The 16,960-nt window shown below is 41.9% G+C and overlaps 1 protein-coding gene across 3 annotated transcripts; it reads left to right on the top strand.

The window, feature by feature from the left end:
- The first annotated feature begins 391 nt into the window (after positions 1 to 391).
- Positions 392 to 10,871, top strand: pidd1 (p53-induced death domain protein 1). 3 transcript variants are annotated; one of them, XM_061823354.1, is made up of 15 exons: positions 402 to 1,358; positions 1,701 to 2,114; positions 2,206 to 2,358; positions 2,490 to 2,541; positions 2,628 to 2,829; positions 2,887 to 3,048; positions 3,121 to 3,294; positions 5,289 to 5,436; positions 5,773 to 5,908; positions 6,001 to 6,151; positions 6,377 to 6,500; positions 6,645 to 6,760; positions 7,038 to 7,145; positions 8,642 to 8,838; positions 10,185 to 10,871. In XM_061823354.1, exons 1-15 carry the CDS (start codon positions 818 to 820, stop codon positions 10,417 to 10,419), a joined length of 2,913 nt encoding a protein of 970 aa, XP_061679338.1. In that variant the 5' UTR covers positions 402 to 817; the 3' UTR covers positions 10,420 to 10,871. The 3 variants fall into 3 exon arrangements, with proteins under 3 accessions (XP_061679340.1, XP_061679338.1, XP_061679339.1); XM_061823355.1 differs by having other exon boundaries at positions 405 to 1,358; positions 2,899 to 3,048; positions 10,185 to 10,869; XM_061823356.1 differs by lacking the exon at positions 10,185 to 10,871 and having other exon boundaries at positions 392 to 1,358; positions 7,038 to 7,164; positions 8,642 to 8,795.
- The last annotated feature ends 6,089 nt before the right edge of the window (positions 10,872 to 16,960 follow it).

The following is a 16,960-nucleotide window of genomic DNA, read 5'->3' as shown; positions in this document are numbered from 1 at the left end:
ACAAATCGGGACCTGGGATTAAGCTTTCACAGGGGACAGTGTATTTTGGGACCTTATTTGCGGTCTCTGTTGATAGTAACCGCTTTGGAGTTGACAAAAGCAGCAAACCTTGTGCAAATCGATTGAGAAATGCGCAAGATAGGAGATACATTTCAATATCCAAGTTGTCAATGCTTCGACGTTGACCCTTCTAACATGGCCATCACTTAGGCACGTCATTTGGGCGTCTTGCTACAGTGATTAAGTGTTATTTTTCTATTCATATCTGCGTGAACAGCCACCAAACTGTACTTTACTATCGAAGTCCCGCCTTCAGTTGAAACTTTGGCGGTGTCTGGAAAGAAACGTTTGTTTACATCTGCAAGAGCCAGGCGGGCGGAGATTTTCGCTTTCTCCCTTTAACAACCGAAGTCCACGTGTTAGCGCTTCTCAACGGGTTCACGAAACGAGCAACTGTTAAAGTGACGTAGAGATTTGACTTTTTTGACCCACTTGAATTTGAGGAAGTCTTAACCGAGAGTCACCCAGTCGGGGTTGTTTTTTAAAAAATAGGTAAAAAGTTCCCGTTACACAATTATAATACAACACCCTGGAGCTTAAGCCGAATCGTGATATTGAAATCCGTTATTGACATAACTCAAAGACGTAACTCACGTCCGAGAACGAATTGGTATCATGTATATTTCTCAGTACTGTATTTTATCTCTTGTTAGCATGTCCGGGCGTGTTCTACGTACACATACATGAAGTCGATATTGGAAAACTCGCCCTACCCCTAAACTTTGCTAACTATTAAGCGTAAAAAAGTTTCTTTTTAATGGAAAAAATTTGCGAGGAAGAGAACGGCAATGATGAAGATGGAGATGAAGCTGGTGGTTGCAGATTGGAAGATGACCATGATGCAGTTGCACTTCCATGCAGAGATGAAGAAGTAGGTTCTTCTCAAATTTTGGAGAAGGACTGGGATTTTGTGGACAACGAGCAGCTGGAATCAGAGAGGACAGTCGGAGTGCAGAGACATAGTGATGACGGAGATGCCGTCTTTGTCTCACCCTCCGGTTTCATGGATAACTGCACTCGTTCCATATCCAGCCTTTCGTCCTCCTCTTCCTCTGTGTTGTGTCTCACACCACCCCTACCTTCCTCTGTGGAGCTCTCAGCTGTGTTGACTGATACCAGGCTGACCCTGGATATCTACCTGGGGGGAGCATCTGCACTGCCACTGCTATGGAGTTCCATTCCAGGGCACCTCAGGGGGCTGCGGTATCTCAGACTTGGTTCTGAGGATGAACGTGCATTGGATTCTGCACTGGGTGTCCTCGCATATTTAACAGAACTACGCTCACTTGCCATACGAGGTACATACTTACTGTACATTTCTCATTTCCCAGAACCTTATGCAGTCATCTCTCCCCATGTCATGGTTCATTTTTTGCAGTCTCACATTGTTGTGGATTTTTAAATTGTAGATATTTTTGGACTGCAGGTTGATCACTATATCATGGATTTTACCGTGGTAATTTTTCTACATGGACACGTAAAATAAGTGTGAGCCAGTGTGTAAAAGAATGAGAGAGAATTATTTCACTACTCTAGCCAAATAGTCACAAGAGAGAATTTTATTAAAGGCATATATCATTGCAATGCTCAGGTTTATGGAATGAAATGTTAGTTTTAAAAGTTTTTATCTCTAATTTAAGGGCACTGTTTTTACGACGCACAAGGGAACCCCATGCCTGGCCTCCTCACCACTCTACCCACATCCCTTGTCTCCCTCTCTCTTCTGGGTCACGTGGATCTCTCCTTCAACCAGCTCTCCGTCCTTCCATTGTGTCTTCTCAGCTTACCTGCATTGTCAGCCTTGCTGCTGTGTCACAACTGCATCTCAGAGCTGTCCCCTGATATAGGCCAGCTGTCCGGCCTCAACTATCTCTCCCTTATTGGAAACAAGCTGGTTTCCCTCCCAGCGAGTATAGGCCAACTCAAAGAGCTACATACACTGGATGTTTCAGATAACCTCCTCGAGGTGCTGCCGAACGAAATTGGTTCTCTGGGAGAGCTTGTTAAGCTTGGGCTGTCCCACAACAAGTTGAAGAGGCTGCCAGAGACCCTGGGTATGAGTATACTGAATTGGTTTGCCCATCATTTTTGTGAGACAAATGAAAGCGATAATCAAATAAATCACTTGTACGTCCTGTTTCCCAGGCTCTCTCGATTCGCTGAGGGAGCTTCTGATCTTCAGCAATGACCTCCGCGTCATGCCACCTTGTCTGAATGAACTGCCTCTGCTGAAAATAGATGCTCGTGACAATCCTCTGGGGCAACCGCCAAGTCTTCCACCTCTTCCCCCTGCACCTGGTGAGAAAGGGCAAGGGGCACAGGGGTTCACGCTGCCTCAGTATACTTATTGTATTGTCAACAAATGCTTTATGTACATGTGTTCATTGACGTTTCGTTAGTTAATTGAATATGAAACTGTTTCCGCTCAGATGAAGCACTACCAAATATTCCCGAGTTGCATCTGCTATTCAATCAGCACAGGTACTGCATAGATATGTTTGCTGTTGGATTTGTTTTTCCGCTTAATGTGTGACAATAAACACAATTTCACTCCTTTGACTATTCAGTTTTAGCGTTACGTCTGCTGGATGTCATGTGTTTCTGCCAGGGGGGGCGCAGCTGCTGTTCCCCCCGGGGTGCTTGCCGAAACTGACAACTCTGCAGTGGGCCGAGAGAAGACCACAGCGAAAATGGGTGTTGCTCGAGGAGCATGATATTCTCCTCAGCCGTCCACTGGAACTTCGTCCTCATGGGATTAAATTTCTTAAGGTACTGTGCATTAAATCGAATCTGCTTACTGTATTTAAAAATCTGCTTCATGTAAAGACTTTCTTGCAGCCAGTAGAAGTGTGTATAGCACATCACCGCAAAAAATGGAAGGAGGTGGTGGTACGGAAGTACGATGGAAACTCATGGAGCACTTTGCCTACTTCTCTCAGGAAAGGATGTGAGAGACACACTATTTCATCCTTGGGGGTTCCATCCAGGGTAAAAAAAAAAAAAGTCACAGAAATCACAAAATTTGGAAAGCAAATATTGCAATGTGTTGTCTCTCCTTAGCTGGCCTGCTGTTCTGTGAGCCAGTTCTCCTGGTTTATTGTGGTGGGTCGTCCAGTGAGAGACAGCTGCTCAGTTTCACCAGCTGGAGCCTTTTTAGTGTCCAGCACTGACCCCAGAGTCAAGCTTCACTTCCCTCCAGACTCCACCAATCAAACTCGGACTATAACTTTACAGGTTGTCATAGTATTGTGTGTTAGATACTGCACATGTGCACAAAATATGGTACACAGGGTATCCCAAAAGTCATAAAACTAAACAATGTTGTATGGCCAGACATGAGTCCATCGGCATTTGGTAGCTTGGGTTTCGCAGTTTTTGGCTCACCAACAAAGGACCAGCGTTGCAAAAATGCCACCTGGCAATATTTTTTTCTGTTACCGACTGCAGTTCACCACATAACTGAGAAGCTTTATGGCCTTTTCATGCTGCTACAACGTGGACTATAACTTACCCTATTAAACCATGAAGTGCCAGGTGGAGTGAAAGCCATAATCAAGGGAATGATATGCTTACAAATTGTGCAAAGCCTAAGCTGTCAACTGCTGATTGCCTCTTGTCTGTCCGAAAGGTACTGAAAACTAAATGGGAAAATGACTTTTGGGACACCCTGTACTGTACACCTCAACAAGTTATACATCCCATCCATCCGTCCATCTTCTTTGCAGCTTATCTTCACAAGGGTTGCAGGGAGTGCCGGAGCCTATCCCAGCTGTCAACGGGCAGGAGGCGGGGTACACCCTGAACTGGTTGCCAGCCAATCGCAGGGCACATCGAGACAAACAGCCGCACTCGCAATCACACATAGGGGCAATTTAGAGTTTCCAATTAATGTTGCATGTTTTTGGGAATGTGAGAGGAAACCGGAGTGCCCAGGAGAATATCCACACAGGCATGGGGTGAACATGGAAACTCCACGCAGGCAGGTTTGAAACCGGGACCTCAGAACTGTGAGGCCAATGTTTTACTAGTTGAGCCACAGTGACGCCCAAGTTATAAAGTGCATGTGAAATGTATTCTTACCATGTTTTGTGTTACCTTTTCTCAAAAGTAAAATAATAATAATAATATACAATAGCGGCACGGTGGATCAGCTGGAAAGCGTAGGCCTCACAGTTCTGCGGTCCCAGGTTCAATCCCGGTCCCGCCTGTGTGGAGTTTACATGTTCTCCCATGCCCGTGTGGGTTTTCTCCGGGCACTTCAGTTTCCTCCCACATTCCAAAAACATGCAACATTAATTGGACACTCTAAATTTCCCCTTGGTGTGATTGTGAGTGTGACTGTTTGTCTCGATGTGCCCTGGAATTGACTGGCAACCAGTTAAGGGTGTACCCCGCCTTCTGCCCGTTGACAGCTGTGATAGGCTCCAACATCCCCCGGGACCCTTCTGAGGATAACCGGCTAAGAAAATGGATGGATGTATAATATACAATACCTGCCATAATGCCAACATGAAAAATGTATTTGCCATGACGCTTTTACTAAAGAGTGGCTTCCGGAGTCCTCATGAGTTGTGGCTTCTGGTCCATACAGACCTGCTGTATGGACCAGATTGCTGTAGAGATCTTCTACTTTTGAAAGGTTTACTTCTACCACTGATGATCTGACAGTTACTTTCAGTTTCTTTGTCACCTAAGCACATTTTCTCCGATCTTACAGTTTTGACCGGGTGGCCAACTCTCGGAAAGTTCTGTGGTTCCAAACTTCTTCCATTTAACAATGATGAAGGTCACAAGACATTCACGTTTTTTTCTGTATCGTTCCATAGATCTTTGCCTTGAGACAATCCTGTCTCTGAGGTCTTCAGACGATACTTAACTTCAAATTCCTGGTTGATATGTGCTGTAACCTGCACTGTCAAACATTCAAACATCTAAAGAATGATGAGTGAAAACGGCATGCACCTGTGCTCAATATTGAGCTTCATGGCAAAGCTTGTGAATAGTTGCTTTAGATGTGCTGTCTTTTTTTTTTTTTTTTTTGATTACATACATACACATGATTCTGTGTTGTCAGTATGTGTATGTTGTGTGGAATCTTTAAGCTTAAAGTTAAATATACAGTGATACACTCTTGAATAAAGCTATAACCTAAAATGTGGAACAAGTGAAGGATCTGTGAGTACTTTCTAGATGCACCAAAATAAACTCGTGGTGATCCTCCGTCATAGGTGCTGCAGGTGTCTGTGTCAGAGGTCCAGGCACTATGTGGTGATCCACAGGCAAGTGTTAGCCCTCTCCTCTGCCTCTCACAAACTCCAAGTTTACATTTTCTTCAGCCAATCAAAGTTCAGGTGCCACTGCCACCAGGGCTAACAGGTAAAATCGACTCTTTAAAATGTTTCCCAATTATGTTTTTACTTGCCTCAGTTTCAGTTCTTCTGTGTATAAAATCCTGGCATGACTTAATATAGTTTTTTTTTTCCAAATATGGGTGGCTGTTCTTTCAAGAATGTCCCATATATTATTTTGATAGTCCCGATGTCCATTATAAAGAAAATCAGGGTCAGATAGTCCAAAGTTGGTCCAGAGAGAATCTGCATCTAAATTTAACATGAAAACTCAACTCTGACATTCAGAGTCAATTATAAGCATCTTCATTTGTTGTTTTTGTACAATATTTATTCTTAATTTTGATGCTGGGCTTGTCTGCAGGTCACACAGTTGATAAGTCCTGTTTGTGTCTACTCCATGGAGACCCCACTGCCCAAACCTGGACAGACATCACATCACAAGTGTCTCTCTATGTCACCCATTTGTATGCCATTTTCTATATTACACATTTCTCTTGGTAAGTATCTGTAATGAAATCTCAATATTCACATGTTTTAAATTTTAGCTCCATTTCAGTTTTTCATCTTTGTGTTTTGCATGTGATCATAGGTACTGGCTGTGGTACAGGACTCAGAGTTGTGTTAGTGGCATGGTAAGGAAGGTCTACCAAAGGCTGAAGCAGTTTAAAGTCCAATTCATGGTCCTCCAGCGGAAAACGGATCCGGCGCAAGTCCTGCTGCAGTGTTTACCAGCTAACAAGGTTGGTGTTTGTGTACGTTCACTTGGTGTTGAATTGTAACTACAATAAATTGGACACTGCTCTTGTTCTGTTAATGTTCCCTGAGACTTCAAATTGCTAATTAAAGTAAAACTAATGCTGCAAAAAAAAAAAAAAAATCACTGCACAGAGTTTATGGTGAAGACTTTCACTTCTGTAAAATGTGTTTTATATTTATAACTACTCTTTTTGACGGTTCCTTCCCAGGTAGAAGACAGAATACAGTCACTGTCAAACCAGTATGATGGACCCCAGCCTTCGGACCTGTGTGACCTTCTTGAAGGAGAGCAGTTCTTTGCTGGCTTTGAGAGAGGCTTAGAAATCTGCACAGGTCAGAAGTCCCATTTTATTAACTATCACAAATCAGAATATTCACAGGTCAGGTTTTCAGTTTTTGTGATGTACTATTGTGACATAATCAACTTTTAGTTTCTTTTCAAGCATTGCTGAGATATTGGTTTCTTTGTCTCACCAGACAGACCAGACTGTGTTGGGGGAAGACTTTGTTTTGTGTTTTACTCCAGCCTCAAGAATCTAAAGGAGGTTTACATATCTCCTGCGAATGGCCTCCGCGGTCCAGTGAGGGGCGAAGTAAGACAATTTTCTTCAAAGCCAAGTAACCACAGTGGCTGAAAATGTACCTTACGTGAACATTTTAAAAGTCGGTCCAAACAAGTGTTTTGGTGAATATTTATTTATTTTCATTCATATTATGCACCTTATGTATTACTTTTTCAAACTATGGCTGGAAATGAGCCACTTTCATTTTAAAAATCACTTTCTTTGTTCTTTGTGTTTCGATTAAAAAGATAGTGTTCAAAGATTGATCTGAAAATTGAGATTTTTTTTTTGTGTGCATGTGTTACAGGTGTCGTTTTACAGAGGGGAGTTTCCCAGTGGTTTGCCAGAGGAAGTATTAAGGAAGAGGAAAGGACATGATAGCCAATGGCTTGCAACTTTACCGCTAAGACTTCCTGTCAGTTCAACATGTTGGGGTGACATTTTTTTATAACTTAATATAATTTAACACACAGAGGTTTGTGCATTATTTCATTGTGATAATGAGCTTAATATCCCAGTTGCTTTACATCTCCCTCCACAGTTAATACTAACGCAAGTGTTGTCATTAAAAATATATTGTAGATGTGGATTACACTTGTGAAGAATTGTACTATAGTACTGGGAGATGTTTTTAATACTTAGTTGATCATCCAGCTAAATCAGGCAACCAAAATATTTGGTTGTATAGTGATGCCTCAACATACGATTGACCTGATTTACCAATCTTTCAAGATATGTCGATCAGCTGAGTTTTTGCTTTGGGTTTCAAACTCAAATTTGAGACACGAGTGCTATAAAGTGGCAGGTGGCTCCACTGACTTCACAACAAGCAGCGGTATGGCAGTTATTAAAATAATCTTTAAAAAAGAACAATCAAGCTGTTGATTGCCACTACCAGTTGGAGGTAACTATCAAACTAACTACAATATACAGCAAAGAAAATTACATGTGTATTTGAAAAACCCTCATGGTCTCCATAGAAACAAACACAGACTGACAATGAACATTAAACAGAAAAAAAAAACCTGTTAATGGTGTTAAGAACAATTTCAAGTTGTGGACAAGAGATCCATTACTCCGGAGAAGTTACAAAGAGACATTAATGTACCATATTCTGCAGAATATGCGAGAAATTCAGGTCAATGGAATGTGGAGGATTTGCACAGCAACAGATCGGCTTTAAGTTGCATAACTTTAAAAAAGAACTGCAGTTTACGTGGGGATGCAAATGTTGGGTTTGTGTGTTGGTCCAAATACTGTGATATTGAGTGCAAGTTTTCTTATAAAGACGTAAAATAAAAGCTTGAGGAACGTAACCAGAGACAGACAGCTTGATGCAAGGAAGGTGGGGGTGGGGTAGGTAGGTCGAGAGAAAGAGAGAATTTAAAGGCAGAGCATGTACTTCAGTTTGTAGTATGTGTATATGTGTATAGCTGGGACAGGGTCCGGGACCGGCACGACCCAAGAGAGGATAAGCGCTACAAAAAATGGATAGATGGATGTATTTTCCGTTAAACTGCGATACTACAAATGTGAAAAAAATGTTTTAGGGGGGAGTAGAACTGATGAATTGCATTTCCATTCATTTTAAGGGGGAACTATGTTTTGAGGTAAGAGCATGGTAATGGAACAAATTTAACTTGTATCTCAGGCACCAGTGTATTATGATGCAGTGCATTTCTATACGAAGGTAAGTGTTACATGAATATTTCTCAGAATTGAGCATCATATCTTAAAGGCAACACTTTTAATATATCTTGCTGTTTTATTTTACAGAGGTATTATGGTTGTTATTATGTAATTAATGTCACTGATATATATATGTGTATAGCTATTCCATGTTGATTGGATTAGGTTTTTTTTTTTGCGCAGTTCACTCATATTAGTTCCTCTTTTCTGCTGTTTTGGTAGGCGCTCGATGCTGAGAACCAATACATAACGGATGAGCTCCAGCTTCCTCCTCTGAACCTCGGCGATCCCGAGAGCGGCTACCTGACAGAAGCCAATCTACTGTCCATCTCCCTCCAGATTGGACAGGATTGGAGAATGATTGGGATCAATCTCGGTTTCAGCTACCAGGAGTTAGAACGCATCCAATACAAATACAGGTTTGGATTGGAAAACAAACAAAAGTCCAGGACTGTGAATCTAATATTATTGGAAGGACAGTACTCATCTTTTTTGGTTTGATTTATATCACTGAATTGCTCACTAGGGCTTCTTCACTTGTGTTTACAGTGGACACCCCCCTGCCCCCTGCTTATTCAATAATTTGTGCGTTTGAAAAAATAATTTAACTCCAGTTAGAATGGGTGTCAATATCTGGATTTCATGCAGCAGACACCTTGACGCAAGGAAGGTCTGGGTGGGATAGAGACGGGTGGGGGGAAAGCGAGAGAGAGAGTACCGATCACCTGAAAATAGCGGGTGTCTGCCGTAAGAAAGTAAAAAAGTAGAAAGGAAATACAGCCTGTAGTAGTCATGGATACACATCCTAAGCATGAATATATGTAGAGGAAAGGTGTAATTTGAAATGCGCAGAAATATTTAGCCACCCTCATCTAATCCTTTTAATTCATATAATTAGATATCTTTCAAAAGTGTATCAGGATTAAAATGTGAAAGACAAAATGATAGGGTGTGTTTTGATGTTAGTGTCGCTAAAAGAGGACATGATATGGGATGTGCTGTGAGTTGCATTGGGAGAGAAATGGGAGAGAATTTTGATTGTTTTAATCTGCGGTGTTAGATGCTACTAAGCCATCTGGGACATTGCAGGAGATTACACACATAGGCTGATGCTCATCCCCCCCACCACCACCCTCGGTTTTCTCCTCATGCTCACGTAACACATTCTTTCAGGCATGCATGCAAAATGAACTCTTTTGATGTGATTTAGCATGCTCAATATTTACAAAATCATTCAGCATGTTGTAAATCATGTTCATGAAATGATAAATGAGGTGCGTTCATTTTTTTCTGTTCTAATTTAGATGTGCCCAAAGCACTTTCCAACGCTATGTGATTCATCACACGCACATTTCATGCCCAGATGACGGGTAATATCACAATGTAGCACCTCAACTGGTTGTATCAATTCTTTACTCCCTGTTTGTGCTCACTGCATTAACTTCTATCCATTATTTCATAAACTTCCATCCTTCCATTTTCAACACTGCTTCTGCTGGTTAGCGTTGCGGGAAATTGGAGCCCATCACAGCTGACTCTGGACGACAGGCAGACCATATCATGAACTGGTCGCTAGACAGTCCCAGGGCACATACAGACACAACAGTGCAATATTCGCACTCACATTCACACTGTCACTGAGTCAGAAGTGCACCCATTCTGCCCATACCAAGGTCAAGCGACTGTACCACCACACCATAAGTGACCCATTCACTAACTAATGTGGTGAAATTTATTTGGGACATTCTGCTGCTCTTCTCACCAGGGACAACCTTGGCGGTTTGATACTAGACATGCTCTTCCACTGGGCCCGAGGACAGAAGAGCGCCGGGCCTGGGGCGGTGTCACGATTGATGGCAGCCATGATTGAGAGTGGCAGGAGGGATCTTGCAGAGGAGATTGAAGACATCGTCAGTCTGGGAAAGCAAAAGTACACTGAGTCATTGAGGAGAGTGGGACTGGAGGCTGAGGACGAGCCCCTATGTGAAAGCCAACAGTAGAGAAGTTCTTATTGTGTACAGGTGTCTTATTATTATTATTTTTTAATGTAACCATAATATTAACTCACTGTTGCATCTATTTTATTGAACATGCCAAGCAGTCTCCATTAGAAAAGAGCAGAAACTGATAGGCATTACAATTGTGTTGAACTTTTGAATTTGATTGGCCCATATTGGTCCCTGAATATTTCAGTCTGGCTCATCAGGATAATGTTAAGATGGTGAGCAAACCCGAGGAACTGTTGAGCTTTCTCCCAGGTTTGACTCATGTACAGAAAGTTCACTTGTCATGAAAGTTACTTTTTTGTGATTACGCAACAATATTAATTCAGAAATTGTGACATTCCTTTAAATTCAGTGAGCACTACTATTGTAAAATATTAAATAAATGTTACATACCATTTACTTGGAGTGATCTTTTCTCCCAATAATTTAAAAGAGGGTAACCTCCATGATACTCCTGGCCTTTGTCTACTTTTATATTGCTTATTTAATGATCGACATGTCTCAAATGTAGCGCAGCCATAATTGCACAATGGCTATTTTTAAATGTGCTTATGTTTCATTTGTTTTTTGCAAATGTCTCAAATTGGTATGTTTCACTGATTTGAAACTATGAGTGATGTGAAAATCCCATCTGTCTTATGCGGCATTTGAATTGGCAAATACAGTATCTGATTCGTGTCATATTTTTATCGATGCTTGGAAGAAGGCTTATTCCTATCTGATGGGATTCTTTCCATTGATTTTTTTTGTTTTTGTTTTGTTTATGGTGCCATGAAGCACATCTGAATTGTGCCATTTAAGAGGAAAAATTCTCATGATTGTCCCTTGAGACATGCTGAGTAAATCTGGGCTAGAATATGGTGATTCATTACAACAATAACATTTCTCTTCACTTACTATAGTAAAACGTTTTTTGTACAGTAATGATTTACTTTTTTTTTTTTTTTTTTACCTCAAGACCATAGCGCCTATGGTCTTACATATTTTAAACCTTGAATTTTGCAACTCGTCGCATTCCCCCGTAAACCGACATTTTGTGTACATTATCCATCTATATTATTTATAGAGTACCACTTCACCCCATTATAGTCATGACTGATCATCAGCCTATCCCAGCAGGCATTTGGGCATTGTTTTTATTTATTTTAATTGTATTTTGATGCTTACATTAAGTGGTTTAGTTAAGATCTGGATGTTAGCTAATGAGGGAAGTTGGCTAGCACATACTAGTCTGGCCATCACATGAGCCATTTACTTAAACAACAAGCTCCGTTGTTTTTTCTAAAAAAAAAAAAAAAGTATGACATGCAATGGAGTAAAAAATATCAAAAATAGAGATAATGACATAAAGGACAAATTTGTACTCCACTAGATCACAAGACTGATCATACCTTATGCTGAGATAGGCTCCAATTCACTTGTCATCCTCATCACAATTTAAAGGGAAAAAAATGGATAAATATTGTATACTTACAAAAAAAAAAAAACCTTCCTCCTTAGTGATAGCTAGACTTGTTATGAAAACAGATTTTTTAAAAAAACGTCCTGCCATGTCACATCCAATGGAGAGTCCCTGATTTTCTTTCTCCTTGATTATCACCACAGATTAAGTACAGTATTTATTGATATATTTTCTAAATTTTTCTCCAGTGCTTTTCAAGGTCACTCCGAGCCCATCCCCCAGCCCGTCCACCTCGATTTTCTTGCACAAAATGTGTGTACTTCTACGACAAAGCCACTAGAGGACCCCTACTTCAATATCCCCTTCCCCCCACTTTTTTTTTTTTTTTTTTTTTAATTCAAGTCATCCTCCATCAACTGTCAGCTGCCCCCTCCCCTTACCTTCCTACCTCCCACCCTCCCTCATCCCCACCTTACTCCCACCTCCTCTTCGTCCTTTCCCGTTCCCGGTATTCAGATGCTAGTAAAACCGGTGGTTAGCCGTTCTGTCAGCCTCAAACATTAACAGCGTGTAATGCTCTGACTTGGCGTCACCGACAGCGGACGAAGCAGATAATCGTGGTATGTACTCAACGCAATTGTTTCATTTATTTGTTCTATGTGGGGTCGATCTGATCGAGGGACGCAAATGTCAATAAAGATGTTTCAAATTGACACGTGTAAATGTAACGTATTGAAAAAATGACGGGAGGAGGGAGGAAAATGTACGCTTGACGTGAGATAGCTAGCTTTCGCTCGGCTCAACCCGGCGAGCCGTGCTTGTGCGCTAGGAACCGGCACAATCGCGCCGTTATTTGACACTTCTCATTTTAATACAGTAGATCTATGAGGATGAAGAATAACATGGATTGGAACTGTTCTGAAACGTAATTACTACATAATTCGCACTTAAACATACGCACTCCAGTAATACAGGTGCAGCAGCAGCCCGCTTATTTGTGATCAAATGTGTTTTAAAAATACAATTTGAATCTCAGGAATTCCTCGAGATGTGTGCCCAGCCACCGCGGTCCTCTCGCCAGCTTCCGCCTCTCATCTGCGCTGTTGTCATGTGTGCATGGGAGGGAGTTTGGTACCGTAGTAGTGGATCGTGAGCCCACCCCCGCCTCCTTTTCACAGATGCTCTCATATTCTCACTATTAATTCTGCTGGGGCATTATTGGTGATGCTAGAGACTGTAGCCTTCTGTAAATCACACCAAGGCGGAAGAATAAACTAAATTGAGTTGTAGTGTGTGTTCATAAAGAGGTCATTTAAATGTGAGACACTGTAATTGTTGGTTTTAGTCGGCCAACAATGTTGCCTCACCACTAGTCTTGGCTTATGGCTTATTACAAGGCTTTCTGCCCCTGCAAAACATTCCTGCAGCCATGAAATTATTGATGAGCCAGGCCATTCTTGGTGTACGATGACATCCTGTACATCCTGTGTGGAAGTTTTCTGTAGCGTTTGTCCGCTGTTGCACGTTTTTTTCCACTGTTTTGATCTGAATGCAAAATTCCTTGGAAGCACACTAAAATCCCAGAGGGGAGGACTTTGAATGTCACTTGCACTGGACGTGTATGCTGTGCTCTGCTCTTGCCGTGTGAAAGTCATTGAGGTCATTCAAGGATTTTTCTGTAGTCTGTAAAGCGAAACCAGATGCTTCAATGCTGCACATTGTTTTTTTTTTTCCCCTTGAGGCAGGCTCACTCACAAGACTATTGTTATTCCATATCCACACTGTAGGGAAGCAGAAAGGCAGGCAAATCAAGGGGTCACAAGGGATATTGTATTTCGGCCAACAGGGGAGAAACTTAAGTCTAGACCACGTCCTCCCAAAGACTGTGAGGAAGATGTTATTTCCTAACCAGTCCTGGGGGCTCGAACAAGCAGGGAATGCGCTGCTGCGGCCAGCCTACAACACTCACTTGTACTGAGAGGGAGATTGGAAAGGGAGATTTCAACGAGTTGGTTTATAATCCCCGTGCTGGAAGCAAGAGGCAATAGTAATCAGATTTATTAGAGACAGCACAAAAATTCATCCCGTTTTTGCCATGCGATCCTAAAATAGATAGTGTTTTGTAAATCACCACAAAAACTAGCGTAATAATGACCAGCCGCCTCAGCAAATAGATGCTTAATGAGAGCTGTAAAATGTAGTCCTTGTAGAAAAACATCTAAAACGCATCCATCCATTTTCTGTGCCACTAACGATGGCGGCAGTGAACTCCAGCTGTTTATTGTCAATCCATTTTTTTTTTTTACTCTAAAACTAAACAAAACAAAGGATCACACGTTTTTAACAAAATTACATTACCTTTGTCTTTAGAAAGTCCGCCAGCTTAATGCTAATATGCAATGGCAAACACCTTACAGGTATCTTCTTCCTCTTCTCCTTTCGGGTTATATCCTGTAAGGGGTCGCCACAGTGTGTCATCTTTTTCCATCTAAGCCTATCTCGTGCATCTTCTTTTCTAACACCCACTGTCCTCATGTCCTCCCTCACAATATCCATCAGCGTTTTCTTTAGTCTTCCTTTTGGTCTTTTGCCTGGCATCTCCATCCTCAGCACCCTTCTACCAATATACTCACTCTGTCGCCTCTGAACATGTCCAAACCATCAAAGTCTGCTCTCTCTAACCTTGTCTCCAACACATCCAACTTTGGCTGTCTCTCTATTGAGCTCATTTGTAATCCTATCCAACCTGCTCACTCCGAACGAGAACCTCAGCACCTTCATTTCGGCTACCTCCAGTTCTGCTTCCTGTTGTTTCTTCAGTGCCACCGTACATCGTGGCCAGCCTCACCACTGTTTTCTAAACTTTGCCCTTCATCCTAGCGGAGACTCTTCCGTCACGTAGAACACCAGACACCTTCCGCTAACTATTCCACCTCGCTTGGACCCGTTTCTTCACTTCCTTACCACACTCTCCATTGATCTGTATTGCTGACCCCAAGTAGTTGAAGTCGTCAACCCTCACTATCTCTTCTCTCTGGAGCTTCACTCTTCAACCTCCGCCCCTCACATTCATGCACACATATTCTGTTTTACTTTGGCTAATCTTCATTCCTCTCCTATCCAGTGTGTGGCTCCATCTTTTTAAATGATCCTCCACCTGCTCCCTGCTTTCACTGCAGATCACAATATCATCTGCGAACATCATAGTCCAAGGGGAATTCAGTCTAACCTCATCTGTCAGCCTATCCATTACCACCACAAACAGGAAGGGGCTCAGCGGGGATCCCCGATGCAGTTCCACCTCCACCTTAAATTCTTCTGACACATATGGAACATCTCATCGCTGCTCTGCTGCCCTCATACATGTCCTGTACTATTCTAACATATTTCTCCACCACACCAGATTTGCGCATGCAGTACCACAGTTCCTCTCTTGGTACTCTGTCTTAGGCTTTCTCTTGGTCTACAAAGACACAATGTAGCTCCTTCTGACCTTCTCTGTACTTTTCCACGAGCATCCTCAAAGAAAATAAAGCATCTGTGGTACTCATTCTAGGCATGAAACCATACTGTTGCTCGCAGATACTTACTTCTGTCCTGAGTCTAGCCTCCACTACTTCACTACTCTTTCCCATGACTTCATTGTGTGGCTCATCATCTTTATTCCTCTACAGTTTCCACACCTCTGAACATCGCCTTTGTTCTTAAAAATGGGGACAAGCACACTTTTCCTCCATTCTTCTGGCATCTTCTCTCCCGCTAGTATTCTATTGAATAAGTTGGTCAAAAACTCCACCTCTCCAAATTGCTTCTATACCTCCACTGGTATCTCATCAGGACCAACTGTCTTTCCATTTTTCATCTGTTCAGTGCCTTTGTAACTTCCCCTTTGTAATGCATATGGGCGAACAAAACTAGCATCAATGTTGGAGTAATTGTAAAGCTTTAAGTGGTTAACATTTCAACACAAGCAGTAGTAACAGATGCAAGCAGAGCCTACAGCGATACTTTAAGGCACATGTACTTTTTCATCAAAATGCAGCTAATATCACAGTTTTGGTTTGATGATGTTTATCAAACCTACATGTACAATAGCTGTATTACACTCCTCTCTGGTGGCCAAGGCCTGGACACCAGAAGGAGTAGCTTGATGCTCACTGAATCATCATGTAATGCACAAACTTGAATTCCTTACATTCCATTTAAAGTTCAGAACTGTACATTAGTATTTTTCTTGTTGAAAAAACACATTACAAACAACAAACAAAAGGGTTGAATAGCATTTCAATTCATTTCAGGATGATTTGAGATATAAATCTCTAATTACTAGCATCATCAATGAATGAATTAAACTCGTGATTCGAGGCATCATTGGACTTGCTAACCCACCGTACCGAAAACGCCACTGACCAATGAAATACTGTATGTGCCACTGACCAGAAGCTAGTACTTTTAGCTAATGTAAATATTTGCATTCGATCCCAGGCCTGCCTGCAACATTAATTGGACACTCTAAATTGGCCCAAGGTGTGATTGTGAGTGCGGCTGTTTGTCTCCATGCGCCCTGCGATTGGCTGGCAACCAATTCAGGGTGGACCTTGCCTTCTGCCCGTTGACAGCTGGGATAGGCTCCAGCGCTCTTGCGACCCTTGTGAGGATAAGGGGCTCAGGTAATGGGTGGATGGATAATTGCAGTGGTTGCAGCTTCATTGTGCTCTTGTAAGTCTTTCTGAGTTCTCAGACAAGCTGTGGACCTCTTGTATCGGTGTAAAAAAGCCAAAGAAAAAGCTGAACACTTCAGAGTTAATCATTTAATATTCTGAAGTAAAGTCTCTCGAGATGTGCTCGTTACAGTTGAAAGTTCCGTGAGAGTCTCCACTATAATTGCTCATAGGAAACACAAGGTCTCCAGATGTGATTGAGAAAAATAGAAACACTTGGGTTATTTTCTGAAGTGTTGCTTTATCAGATGATTACATAAACGTCTCTGATAGGATGGTTCAAGTAGTCTCCAGCCAGTTTCCTGAAACATGTGCTCATCACATCTGTCACTGGTAGTAACGGACTCATCTGCAGTAGGAGTTGGTTTTGGTTTCATTTGATGAAATTTTGTGTCGAGGCACGCTCACGTGA

This window comes from Syngnathoides biaculeatus, chromosome 6 (assembly GCF_019802595.1).
Source record: "Syngnathoides biaculeatus isolate LvHL_M chromosome 6, ASM1980259v1, whole genome shotgun sequence".
Taxonomy (NCBI): Eukaryota; Metazoa; Chordata; class Actinopteri; order Syngnathiformes; family Syngnathidae; genus Syngnathoides; species Syngnathoides biaculeatus.
Note: the sequence above shows the minus strand (reverse complement) of the source record. Positions and strands in the feature narration are given on the sequence as shown.